General features: G+C 45.8%; 1 protein-coding gene across 2 annotated transcripts in view; it reads right to left on the bottom strand.

The window, feature by feature from the left end:
• TBXAS1 (thromboxane A synthase 1) overlaps positions 1 to 14494 on the bottom strand; it is a gene marked incomplete at its 5' end in the record, with an annotated part of 163723 nt that overhangs the window by 97380 nt on the left and 51849 nt on the right. For both annotated transcript variants that reach the window (XM_080932157.1, XM_080932156.1), the window contains one exon: positions 3341 to 3437. In XM_080932157.1, coding sequence (XP_080788283.1) covers positions 3341 to 3437 — 97 coding nt within the window. The remainder of the gene's footprint in view (positions 1 to 3340; positions 3438 to 14494) is intronic.

Here is a 14494-nt window from a genome sequence, read left to right on the forward strand (position 1 = left end):
TTAGGAGCTCGCGTTGCTAATAAACACAAGCCCTGCTATTATGTTACCTCATATTATAGGAATTATCAGCATGTGCTAAGGTCTGGGGGACTAGAGAGAGACGAGACAGACCAGGATGACCGGAGGGACACCTTATATTGGAGAGATTAGGTTGGTACGTGTGAATTGTCTCTGAGTCACAGATGTTCTTCCATCTTGAAAGAGGATCTCAAAACCTGAGCTCTTCCTCCCTTACTGAATGCAAGGGAATGCTGGACGTTAGTCTGGAATTTGGGGCCCATGACTGAGTGTGGGAGAAGGAAATTAAAGAGCCCCCCCAAAAATAGTGTAGGAGAGAAGCTGACAGAGGCCGAGGGCAACTTTATTTAGTGGCCTTTGCCACAAGTGTGTTGGGTCTGTTTGCACCACATGCACACATCAGAGAGCGGAGGCAGGGTACTAAACAGTCACCTTTCTCTAATGCCGTGTGAGATGTAGCCCTGGGTAGTGTTCTGGGGCTGGAAGATTAGCACATTGGGGTTTAGGCTGAATGTTCAGTTACTCTGTTTAACTTTGCTCTGTAGAAATGTCCCCTGAGACTCATTATGGTAGTGAAGTACAGAGAGGTCTGGACTTGAAATGCGAGGTGGCCTTCATACCTCTGTCTGTCCTCAAGCTACTCTGTGACTGGGCTGGCTATGTAACCTTTGTGGGCCTCAGTTTCCTTGTCTGTGAAGTGGACAGGCTCACTGTGACAATAATATATATATATATATATATATATATATATATATATATATATATATATATATATATATATATATATATATATAAACGTGTATGAGTATTTACCTGCATGTTTGTCTGGTATCACATGGGTACAATGCCGGCAGAGGCCAGAAGAAGGCGTTTGATCCCCTAGAACTGGAATTGCAGGGAAATGCACACTGTGGGTGCTGAAAACCAAACCCAGTTCCTCTGCAAGGGCAGCAAGTGCTTTGAATAGCTGAATCTGTCCACCTCTCATGTGTTCTTATGATTCTCCAAAACCCACTCTGGATTGCTCCCCCAGCAGAGAATGCTGAGGAAGCCTGTCACTGGATGGCTTCATCTCAAGCATCCTGCGGCCTTAAGTAGGTTTTCTCACCTGAACCCTGGATGACCCTGATATCCTACTGTGCGAGCTTCCCATATATGCTGCAAATGTCTCCACTGGTCTGCTTCCTTCACAAGTCCTGAGGTCTTCTTTCTCTTTACAGTCGGCATCCTCGCTGTGCCCGTCCTATGGCTGGTGTGCACAGGGTTGCCAAACAGTCATCAGACAAATGAATGCATTACCTAACATCTCTGCAAGAGTGGTAAGTGAAACGGGGGGTTGGGGCGATGACCCAGGGGCTAAAACGCTTACTCTGTGCATGTGAGGACCTGTGTTTGGATCCACAGACCCCTGTGAAGTCAGTTTCAGCAGCACGTGTCTTTAGTCCCAGTGTAACATGGAAGACAAAGGCGGGATTCCTACAAGTTCACTGCCAGCTAGTCTGGTGTATGCAGCAGCAAATTACAAGAGCCTCTGTTTCAATTAAGGTGAAAGGTGAATAGACGGAGGCCTGGGGTTGTCCTCTGATCTCTACATCTCTACACACACTCTGTAGCCTGCATGCAGCCATGTGTATGCTTAAACCTGTGCGTTCTCTCTCTCCCTCTCCCTCTCCCTCTCTCTCTCCCTCTTTTCCTCCCCATCTCTCCCCTCAGCCTCTCCCTCTAACCCCCCTCCCTCTTTTCCTCCCCCTCTCCCTCCCCTTTACCTCTCCCTCTAACCCCCTCCCTCTTTTCCTCCCCCTCTCTCCTTCCCCTCTGCCTCTCCCTCTAACCCCCCCCCCCACACACACACACAGTTTTTAATTTGACCCAGTAAGAGATGGCTGATATTCTGGTTGAAATTTACACAAGCATCTGTTTATTAATTCACCTGAGACTGTAAGAACCAACACGAAGGTCACTAACCTTCTTTGTTAGGATTTCTGTCTCCTCACTTTGAGGAACTATGGGCCATACCAAGCACCGATGTTTCTTCCATTTGGAATTTTTTCCTTAGAGGTTAAAGCAGATGAAGTGGGCTGGAGACTTGCACTGGCTCGGGTCTCCCCACCCCCACCTCAGGTTCCCGCTATTAATCCATGGGGGCTAGTTTCCCTACTGATATTGTTTATCTTCATTCTGTGGCTTACATGCTTCCTGAGGAAGATGTCAGCGCAGACCCTCAAAGCTCGCTCTCCCGCTGCTGTTTATTAACCTTGCTTGGATTTCTCCTCACGTGGCCTGTGCCCTGTGGATCCTCTAGTTTTGAACACAGCTTTAGCCAACTCCTCTGGCTTTAGCATTTCTGCCAGCTCTGACTTCTCTTCTGCTCTAGTTTCCTTGGGGGTGTTTCCTAGCTATAAACGCCACCTTTACTGCGGTTCTGGACATTTCTCAGAAGCTTTCTGAGAAGTTTTAAGGGGAGCAGACCTCAGCCCCATAGAAGCTATTTAATCTGCTTCTTGTTCGTGGTGGTTTGATTGCAATCCTCCCCCCAGAGGCTCAGATATTTGAACACTTGGTTCCTGGTCACGGGTGCTGTTTGAAAAAGTTGTGGAACCTTTGTGAAGTCTTAGAGGTACGTCACTGGGGGAAGGGCTTCCTGTGTTTGTAGTATCACCTCACTTCCTGCCTCCTCTCTGCTTCATGCTTGCTTTTGAAGATGCTCACACCTGCTGGCTACCCTGTCTGCTGCTTTGCTGCCATGCTTCCCCACCATGCCAGACTCTGATCTCGCTGGAACCGTAAAGCTAAAATAAACCTTTTCTTCTATAAATTGCGTTCGAACATGGTGTTCTATTGCAGCAGCAACAACAACCGAAATAACTAATATCCTTGTTGGTGTAGTAAGCACCCCGGCCAAAAGTCATTTAGAGAGGAAAGGGTTTATTTCAACTTAGAGCTTCCGCTATAAGTGGAAGTCAGGACAGGACCTCAAGGCAGGAATCTGGAAGCAGGAACCAAATGAAACACAGACCGTGGAGGAACACGGCCTACTGGCTTGCTTCCAGGCTCATGTCTACCTACCTTCTTTATATAATCCAGGGCTATCTGTCTAGGGATGAAACTGCCCACAGCAGGTTGGGGCAGCTAGCAGCAACTAACAATCAAGGAAATTCCCCCACAGACATGACCGCAGGCATTTTTTTCTGCAGAGGTTCTGTTCCCTTTTCCCAATCATGTCAGACTGTCAACCATGGTTAATTATCACAGGCCGCCCCTCCGTACCATACTCCTCAGGATGACCCCATTCTCATCCACACACAGGGAGGAAGCTACATACCATTCTGTTGGAAAAGTTACTGAAGTTCTCAACTAGCACCTCCTTGATCATATCCGGCTCTGAAATGACTACGTACATCTGACGACCAAGATAGTACCTAGAAAGGAACAAACAAAACTGCTTTAAAATATAACATTGACATTATCTATTTCTCCCACCCCCACCCCTCCAAGCACCTCACAGAGGTTTAGAATATGGGTGGATGGTGAGTGGGAAGTTAATACACAGAAGCCAGAGAGCACAGGGTTCAATGGTAAGCAACAGTAGATCTGTAGTAAAGAGCCACCAAAACTCTTCCCATCAACACCTTGTCCCAGAACTGGAAATTCAGATGAAACAGAGTCCCTGACTCAGGCAGCTTAGGAAAGACATGTCAAGAAATGTCAATGCACCAATGAAGGTTTCAGAGATCCAACAGTAAGATGGAGGAGGGGAAATGGCCAAGTTTTCCAAATGGGAGAGATTGGCAATTTAGAACAAAGACATTTGTACTAATTCTACCCTGGAAGAATAGGCAGATGTTTGTGAGACCGTGGGAATGATTAATCCTGCTTCAGGAAGCCTGAACTTTGTACAAGGAAGTTCAGCAGATACAGCATCTGAGAAGCAGAGACAGCCTCAGCCAGTCGCACGATACTGGTGAGCTCTGGTCAGAGGAAGTGCTTACACATGTGGTTTATCCTTTTTCTTCTTCTTTTTTTTAAAGATTTATTTATTTATCTGAGTATACTGTAGCTGTTTTCAGACACACCAGTAGAGGGCATTGGATCCCATTACAGATGGTTGTGAGCCACCATGTGGTTGCTGGGAATTGAACTCAGGACCTCTGGGAGAGCAGTCACTGCTCTTAACCTCTGAGCCATCTCTCCAGCTCATGGTTTATCTTTATGGACATACGGAGGACCCAACCCACCAAGACTGAATCCTTGCCTCCAGTGACCCTTCTTTACCTGATGAGGGTAACAGAACAGCAATTAGCACAGCGGGGTGTTGTAGCGTGAGTGAGATCAACCGGGATGCCTGGGTCAGTACCTGGAGGGTGACATGAACTATTCCCAAAGATGGTTCCCAAACTGAGTTTCTCAAGATGAGCCAGAGCTGGTCCAAGTAGGTGGATGGAGAAGAGGCGTGAGTGAGTTGGGCAAAGGAGTCAGCATTGGCACTGGGTCACGCCCTCTTCCCTGCTTAGGTACCACTGTGAGTAACTAGAGACCAACTGTGCACAGTGAACTTGAATTACAGGGCCACGGGGCCAGGCATGCTTCTAGTGTGTGAGATGACATATTTCTGGGTGTCACTGGCTGGCTGGTATGGCCTGTTCAGAGCACCATAGGTCAGACATTAAAGAGAAGTAACATTAAAAAAAAAAAAAAAAAAAAAAAGCAGCTGAGTTTGCTCTAGCATTTTGACTCAGCTTTTATAAGCCAAAATGCTGTTCATTTAAAAATCATTTCCCCTATCACCAAATAAGGGAACAATAAGAGGAGAGGGGCTGGTGAGGTGGCCTAACTGGCTAAGTACCTGTCACATAAGCATGACGACCTGAGTTCCGGTCCCCAGCATTCATGTAAAGAAAGCTAGGTGTGGCTGTGCCTCCAGAGCCCCCTGGTAGAGTTGTGGAGACAGATGGGTTCTCAGCATCACAGGCCTGCCAGCTGTGAGCCCCAGGCCCAGTGAGGGCCGTGTTCCAAACAATAACATGGACAGTAATTAAATCTGATGCCCAGCCTTGGCCTTTGGCCTCCACATGCTTGCACACACATATGCACCCACATGCACATGTGCACAACACTGGGGTGAGCCGCACAACAGAACACAATCACGCACATACTTTTTCTTTTTTAAAGGAAAAAGAAAGATTTCTCTGGCTCCTATTAGGCACTCAGAAAACATCCAACCAAGTGGTCACATTTTACAAAATTGTTAGGGAAGTCGGCGGACCACAGGAATTCAACAGATGTGGTGCATGGAAGGGAAGGCCACCAACTTGCTTCTTACTGTTTTTAACCAAGAACACTGAAAATAAACCAACACTTTAAAAAACTCTGTGGCAGGTGTCATGGGATCTTCTGAGAAGAACAAACGTTTACAGGATGCTGTCCACATTGAGGAGGGTCTGGACCCTTCGCCTCTACCCAAAGCAGGGCTTCTCAGATTTAAAGTGTGCATTAAATCACCTTCATCGGAGGAAATGCTAGCTGCAGGGGGTGGGGGGAGCCCCAATCTGAACAAAAGACTAAAAATTCAAGAAGAGAAAAAAAAATCAAGAAGCAAAATGAACCTCAAATAGGGTAAACACAAAAAAGCACTCACCAAGGCAAAGGCATGTCACAACTGAGCTTCTGAGAGAAAAATGTTGAAAAAAAAAAATCTTTATGATGGTCCCTTGTGGGGATACTAAGTCAAAGGATAACAAATTTCTCAGCAGAAATCATGGAGACCGACACTCACAGATAGTTTGGTAGGTAAGAGAGCTTGTACAGATGTGAGTGCATGAAACCAGATATGGCACTGTTTCTATAACCCTGGTGTGTGGAGACAGGAGGATGGCTGGTGGCTTAAGTCTGGGTTCTTTGAGAGACCCTGTTATAAGAGAATGAGATGGGGAAGTGACAGCAAGGTACCCGCAGCCCTCCCTCAGTCTCTGCATCCACAGGAAGCACCTGCACGTATATGAATAATATACACAGCGGGGCAGGGGTGGGGTGGGGGAGAGACAGACAGGAAGACCAGGGGGTGGGGTGGGGGAGAGACAGACAGGAAGACCAGGGAAACTAGGGGACCGGAGTGATGACTCAGTTGACTTGCTCAATACCGAAATTAAGTTCAGATTCCCAGCACCCATGGAGGGAAAGATCTGGAGACAGGAGAACCCTGGCCTGGCAGGGCAGCCAATCTTGTTAATCAGTGAGCTCCAATTTCAGTGAAAGACTGTGTCTCAAAATACAAAGCTGAGCTAGAGGAGCTGCAGCATTGATCTGTGACTTCCACACACAGGAGCACACATGTGCATATGCACAGAGATGTACACATGCACAAACATGTACATATACGTAGGTCAAAATGATGGAGATCAGAAGGAATTGGTACATTGTCAAGTGGCACATGCAAAGGATTTTCCATTCTCTCTGGCGAATTTCAGGAAACAGGTTTAAGAAACCATTGTAAGAAGAACGGCAACTAAGAATTTATCACTAACAGATCTACCCTCAAAGGAAGGCTGAGGGAGGCTCTCCAGTGAGAAGGGAAATGATAACAGAAAAAACTTCCCAAAACAAAGACCACAGAATGGGTAAAAGGTAGCAGGCTATCCCTCACAGAGTGGGTAAAAGCAGGCTATCCCTCTGTCCACACACTTCTTAAAGTATGCTTGGTGTCATCAACGCTGGTCAACGTACTTGGAGGAAAAGCTAGAGACAGTTACATTCTGAAGTTGAGAGGGAAAAGGACTAGCAGGGAAGGTTTCAACATGTCACCCAGAGTGGCAAGGCTGCACTCATAGACCAAGATAAATTATGTATGCATACTTACAAAACTACTAAGAACAGGACGCAAAATGATAAAACATTTTAATAAATCAAAAACGGGGTGTGTGGTGGCTCAACTATTAGGTGTGCTTGCTGTTCTTGCACAGGACCTGGGTTTGGTTCCTGGTGCCCACATGGCAGCTCACACCCACCTGTAGTCTGATGCCCTCCTGTAGAGACCCTCATACGTGTGCCCACATACAGGACAAAGGAAGAAGTGCATAGGGACAGAAGGACAGGGCAGGGAGGGCAGCTGATTGATAAAGTGTGATAAATGCTGTTGTTGCTTTCCATGCTGATAAAAATGCTACTAATAAAATAAAAAAAAAAATATGGTGAGAGTCTGAAGGGCCCTGTGACACAATTTTAAATTCCCTGACTCTCCAGGCCCAGATGGTTTTAGGCAAGAACTCTCCTAAACATACAAGCAAATAGCAATAACTCTTCGTGATTTCTTCTAGAAAGTTAAAGCTTGAAACATGGCTCTGCTTCACTTCCAAAGGTGGTATTCAAGACACTATCTTGATACCCAGACAAAGACAGTAAGTTGTATAGACTAGTGTCATAGACACACACACACACACACACAAAAAAAAAAAAAAAAAAAAAAAACTCAACAAATCAAATCCAGCAATATGTAAAAGATATTTACACATCACAGCAACTATCATCTTTGTTCTTAATAAACATCCACTTTTTTTGAAACAAAATTCCTTCTTAATAGATACCAACTTTGTCTCATTGAAAGAGAAAAAAAGAAAATCCGGTCAGCAAGTCTGATGACCTGCGTTCAATCCAGAGGCTTTACAGAGTGAAGGGAGAGAATTGTTTCCCATAAGTTTGCCCTTGACCTCTACAGGCTTGCACACACATACCAGCACATGCGTGTACACCCACATGGATGCACACATGCACACACACATATGGAGTCATGTGGGAACAGTCACACACACATGCACACAGGCATGCACACACACACATGCACGCACATACACACACATGAAGACGTGTGTTAGTTATTTTTCTGTTGCTGTGATGAAACATTATGACCAAGGCAATTCATATAAGAAGAAACGTAGTTTGGCTTATGGTTCCAGATAGATAAGAATTCATCATGGCATGGAAGCCAGAGCAGGAAGCTGGGAGCTCACATCCTCACCTGAGAACACCAAGCAGAGCGAGCTGACCAGAAATGGTGGAAAGATTTAAACTTTTTAAGCACCACCTCCAACCAGCGACATATTGCCTCCAGCAAGACCTCATTTCGTAAGCCTCACCAAACAGCACCACACCTAGGGACCAAATATTCAGTATTTAAACATCTAAGCCTGTGGGGGACCTTTTCATCTAAACCACTACAGTACAAATGATTTTTTTTTTTTTTTAATGTTTAGGAAACATCCACACAGAACCAACCTGGGATGGAGTTTAGTGGAAAAATATTTTCCTAGCTCAGGAGGTCCTAGATTTAGTTCCCATCATTAAAAAAACAAGCAAAACAACACACACACACACACACACACACACACACACCATGGGTGGAAAGACACTATAAGGTGTGATCCTCCTTAGACTGGCAGCAGATTCTTGGAAAACTGTCTTTTCTTCCAAGAATTAACATAAGCAAAGACAAGCTTATTCTAAAGTTTGTATGGAAAAACAAAAAATTAAGAATAACTGATTTTTTTCTTGAAGAAAGAAGCAAGAGAAATGAGTATACCAGCAACTTGCCTACCACAGAGGAAACTACAGTATCGACGGAGAGATATAGTTGTACACGTAAATATTCTATACACACATGCTCATATGTGCACATATAGTTGAAAAGACTGAATAATCTCTCTGCATAAATCAAAATCTGCTGGTTTTGATAACATGCTATAGTTTTACCTGAATGTGTTGTAGGTAAACTAGGGAAAAAAAGACACTGGACCTCCCTGTACATTCTTTTGTTCGTTGATTTGCAAATTCCTGTGCATCTATAATTCTTGCAAACTAAGATAATGACTCACAGGTCATTCAGGAAGTTGATAAAGTTTAAAGACATAGCCTTGTTCCCAACCAAGCCTGTTTTACCAAGCTTGGGTGGGCCCCAGAAACCTACAATAAATACTTGCTCCCAGATTCTGATGCAAGAATGTGGGACTACCCTCCAAAGACAGCACCGAGAAGCTCAGCAGCCGGCCCAAGCCAAGAACGGAGCATTCAAAGAAAGATGGGCCCCACCCAGGCCTACCAGGCCCTAGTCTTGGGCAGGAGTGGGACCAGTCACCTCTTATTTGAACAAGCTCCCAGGGGATTCCGATGCCTTTGACAATGAACAGGCCAGGGCCCACATTACAAATCCTGATCTGTGGGCAGAGGGTAATGCCCATTTGTATTTCATCAGATTCTTAGATGTAAGAGAAAACCAGGTGCACTCTGGGAGGCCCTCATATTTTGGCAAGATAGTTGTATTGAGTTTCTTATGATCAAAATAATTTTGTACACCCCTTTGAATTTTTTTTAAAAGCAAAATAATACTTATATATTCTGGTGGAAGGAGCCGCCACGGGAGTCTTTCCGTATTTTTCTAGTAATATTACTAATGCTAAAACCAATTTTGCAACAATTCCTTTAGAATTGCCTCAGAGCTGGTTTATGAACCTCGGGAGGAAACTGGCCCCATTTTACATGTAAATTGTGTAATCTTGTGAATTTATGCTTATAAAGATGCTCATCTGTAGTTTGAGGAGCTCCTGGCAGGATCTTAAATAGGGAAAAATGTATTTGACTTACACAGTTGTGGCCTTCCTCTCTGGAGTCCGGGATGGCTCTGTCACGTGAGTCTGTCCACGTCTCAGGAAGCCATCCTCCCACAACAGAGTTCAGAAACCCGGTCTCTGTGTTAGTTTTCAGTATGCGCTTTGGTTTAAATGTCTCTACCAAAGCCTTCGCTGTATCTAATCTTCATTTGGAGGGATGCCTTCAGAGGTGTGTTCAGGTGGGAGCTTCAGGGGCTAATTAGACCATGAAGGCTAAGAATAGATGGGTTAATGGGTCTCATTGAAAGCAGATCTGCTAGAGAAGCCACTTTGGTACCATCTCCAAAATGAAGTTTTCTCACCATGCAATGTTTGGCATCAACTTTGGACTCTTCATAGAATGTCCATCTGCACCTGGTCAGAGCCTCTCTGCCTCCAGGACTGTGACTTGAAGAAACCTTTCTTCTTTATAACTCATTCAGTATCAAGTGTTTGATGATGTTTTTGAAGAAAAAAGAAAGTAGAACAGGTGGTGTGTGTTTTCCTGTTCTCTGTTTCCTGCTCCCACACTCACCTGTCACCCGTTGTGGGGACAGTTTTAGGCACAAACTCTTCAGACTATGTTGCAGCTGAAACATGGGAGTAAAATCTAGGAGATCATTATAATTCCCTAGTGATTTAATCCTATCAATATTAATTTAGAAGGAAATATGGTTCTTGAAAGTTAAGCCGATAGGGTGCAAAGAAACGTCCCAAACCATGAAACTGGTCAGTGATGCGTGGCTAGGTTGTGGGTCTTTCTTTCTCGGAACCTTCGTGGTCACAGTCATTAGCATGGGTGCTCCCCGCCTGGCTCTGAGCTTCCTACACCAGCTCCACCAGCACATTCAGTCTTGAAGAAAATGGAAGAGGAAGTCATTCTACTCACTTCTGGAACAGGGAACTAAGACTTGCCCAAGATAAGGACTGTCAGACCCTGCCTCAAAGCTGTCCCTCTCCAAGATGACCCACCTTTCTCTTCTGTCCCCAGGCTGGCCCGGTCTGTGAAATCCAGAGTGAAGGGGCCAGGCAGACTCTAGTCATACCGTCTGTGTCCCCGCCCCCACCCAAACTGACTGTGTCTTTTAAAGGTGCAGTCAGAGAGCAGATTCTTGCTTAATGGACCAGAAACCCCTTTCCAGCCTAATTAAGGAGGTGAGGTCTTGCTCCCCGCTAATCCAAGTTGCACGTTGACTACTACAGAGGCGAGAAATTCATAACCAATTATTCATTTATATTTATTTATGCACATAATAATTTGCTTATTCAACCCCAAAGCACCTGGTTGAAGAGAAAATGTAGGCAAACCAATGAAGTATTGTGCAGTTAAAAATAACACTTATTTGACTTGCTTAATTGGTGGTTTTCTTTTATTTTTCTCTCTCTCTAAAAAATAAAAAACCAACCAACTGACCAGTCTAATCAAAATAGCACTGCTGCCTTCGCCTTCTTTCTGGGAACCATGGCAAGCAAAACTCTTGGCATTAGCCTGAGGACTGCCTGGCCTTCTTCCAGAAGGCCTGCCTCTGGCAGGGGTGACCAAACTATAGGGCTGTTCATGGGGTGGCAATGGGGACACACAGAAAGGCCCAGGCCCCACAGCTAGATGGAGGTGTACTTTGTAAAAATAGCACTGTGGGTCTGTTAATAAATAATAGCCTGCCCCAGCATTAATTAGTGCATCCAAGAAGTGTTTATTGAGCACATACTCTGCCAGGCATCCAGCTGACAAATTCTTGCAAGTCTGGAGAAAAATGTACTAGGCGTGTATCTGAAGCAGAGAATTGTGGGCACTCCCTTCTCTTGATAGTTGGGTGTTTTTTTGTTGTGTTGTTTGTTTTGTTTTGTTTTGTTTTGTTTTGTTTTTATGTCTCGGGATTTTGAAGTGAGTTTGTGTCTTTTGGAAGAAGTAGGAAGGGGTTGTTGCTGGGTTGGGGAAGGGGTTGTTGCTGGGTTGGGGAAGGGGTTGTTGCTGGGTTGGGGAAGGGGTTGTTGCTGGGTTGGGGAAGGGGTTGTTGCTGGGTTGGGGAAGGGGTTGTTGCTGGGTTGGGGAAGGGGTTGTTGCTGGGTTGGGGAAGGGGTTGTTGCTGGGTTGGGGAAGGGGTTGTTGCTGGGTTGGGGAAGGGGTTGTTGCTGGGTTGGGGAAGGGGTTGTTGCTGGGTTGGGGAAGGGGTTGTTGCTGGGTTGGGGAAGGGGTTGTTGCTGGGTTGGGAAAGGGGTTGTTTGCTGGGTTGGTCTACTGAAGCCGTCAGAGGTCAGGGTAAGGTGACAGTGCTGTGTCTTTGGGCACTGGAGCCTTGGGGTCTTGTTTGTAATTAATAGGTGTGTCACCTTGAACAAATCATGTCTACTTTGAGGTCATGGTGAAGGTCAACAGGAAGTTTGTCAGCAATGAAGCTGTTGTCAGTGCAGACAGTGAACAGTGATGAACTGTGGGTACCATGGAGGGGATGAGTGGGCCCCTGATGAAGAGATCTGAACTTGGGCACGGTTGATGGGACCTGCCGTGCCCCACTAGACCCCACACCTCGGAGACAGCCCCTCTTCCTAGCTGTAGAAGATGCTACAGGGAGGCTGCTGTCCTGGCTTCCACCTCACCTTGATCGGATACAGAAGTCTCAGGAAGCTCCCTGGGAAAAGGTGGCCATGTGCTCTGGCAATGACTGTGATGAAGTCTAGACTTACAAATTCTAAGGAATTCAGACAAAGTTAATGAGAGTTTGCTGCTTTTGGACATTTGGCTTAAGCAGCTCCTCGTGGACTCACAGGTCCTCCTGGGCTAGCAGCTCCCCCGAGTTAATGGTCCCCTGGACTAGCTGTTCCTCCTTGTATGGCAGCCCCCATAATGCTATAGAAAAGCTGTAGTTTTCATATTACAAGTGGAGGGTACTGGAATCACTGTCTAACCCTCATGCCAACTGTGTTTGAGCCTTGCTGCCACTTTTACTTGCAGTGGCTCTTGTGAGGAGCCAGGGCTGGGGTAGGGATTGGGGGGGGATGGTGGCAGATCTGTATCAATAAAGCCAATCTTCACAAAGGCCAAACCTACCTTTTGGGGACAGAAGGTGAGTATGTCACCTCACTCACTGTAAGCACTGATTGGTTTCCATTATTTGAAACAAGTGCCAGTTCCTTGACCTTTAACCAGGACTCTTCTGTTTTTCTACCAAAATTAATGAATTTCTTTTGACTCAATAATTTCATGGCATCCAATAGGCCAAAAGAATTACTTAACACTCCTGTTCTTGAGCAACGAAGCCCAACAATAAAACCCATGTTTTAACAACTTAGTGGACAGTTAAAGGGATATCCTTTCTGCTGAACCCTGACTGTCTCCATCGTTTGTATAGCTCCACTCGGTGGCTAGCATACAATCTTTGCTCTAGAGGGACAAAGTGGCATTGTGGGGAGTTGGATGTATAGATTCCTCAAATCACCTTTGACCTCAAACCAAGGCTTCTAATATCATCTCAACCAGTTTCCATGCTGTAGTGATGCTGAGATGTTACCCAGAGATCTCCTCAGAGAATGGTCTGCCATCTAGTACAGAGACAGCGATTGGCTCCCTGTGGGCTGACTTCGGCTACAGGAAGCTTTGTCACCTGAAAGTCAGCGTCCACCAACAGTGGATGTGTCTGACCACTCCATCCTGACAGGAGATGACCCTGACAGCTCCTGTCTTCCTCCCATCACCGACAAGAATCCTAGTAGACATGCCATACCCCAAGCCCATCTCATTGTCAATCAGGAACCCGGCCTGTAAGATCTGCTTTAAACAGCACCATAGCTATGAGCAAAGACAGTCCCCAACATCCTGAGCCTCAGAGCCAGGATTTGCTTGTGTGATGACCTGTGAACCATCTCTGTCCCCATCCTACCCTTTCCTACCCCACTGCCCCGTCTTCAAGACTTTTCCCTGATAGTTCTTATCAAATAGAGTGTACCTTCCATTTGTGTTTCTTATGCTCCCCACAAGGCCATAGTCAAGTACCACCTCCCCCACAAGCCTAGTGTTCACAGCCTGAATCTCATGCTCCTTTCTTGTTCTGTTTTGGGAGTACTATCACTTCCTGCCAAGATTTCTCATGCACCTTGGACAGTGTCTTAGTTAGGTTGTTTCCATTTCTGTGAAGAGACACCATGACCAAAGCAACTCTTATAAAGGAAAACATTTTATTGGGGCTGGCTTACGGTTTTAGAGGTTTAGACCATCCTCATCACGGCGGGAAGCATGGCAGCACTTAGGCAGACATGGTGCTAGAGAGGGAACTGAGAGTTCTCCATCTTGATCTGCAGGCAGCAGACTATAAGCCACAGTGGGAGTGGCTTGAGCATATGAGACTTCAAAGCCTACTCCCACAATGACACACTTCCTCCAGAAGGACATGTCACTCATGATGGCCAAGCATCCAAACATATGAGTCTGGGGGTGGGATGCAATTCTATTCAGACCACCATAGGCAGTGACTGTGTCTCTCTTCCAAATCAGATGATAACTTTCCCTGAGCAGAGACAGTAATGAAACTCTCTTGTGGGGAGGAGTGGTGGCCTTTACCATCACTGTCATCTCAGTGCTACACACAGACAGACGTCACTATTGAGTGGACAGCTCTAAAGAAGGGCTAGTGGGGAGCACTTGTGGGGATAGGACAGCCATCCCTGTTGTCTAGGAAGATCAGTGCACTAGTCCTGAAGAGTCAAGGAGTGGTCACAAAGTGGCTTTCCTTCCCCAGGATGAGCAGAGAATTGGTGGCATTTGGATCTATTTGGAGACACTGGGAAAACTCTGCAGAATCTAGGCCACTGTCCCTATGTCTGGCCAATGTCACAAGTCTTGGATTAAA

This window comes from Micromys minutus (genome assembly GCF_963924665.1).
Source record: "Micromys minutus genome assembly, chromosome: 18".
Taxonomy (NCBI): domain Eukaryota; kingdom Metazoa; phylum Chordata; class Mammalia; order Rodentia; family Muridae; genus Micromys; species Micromys minutus.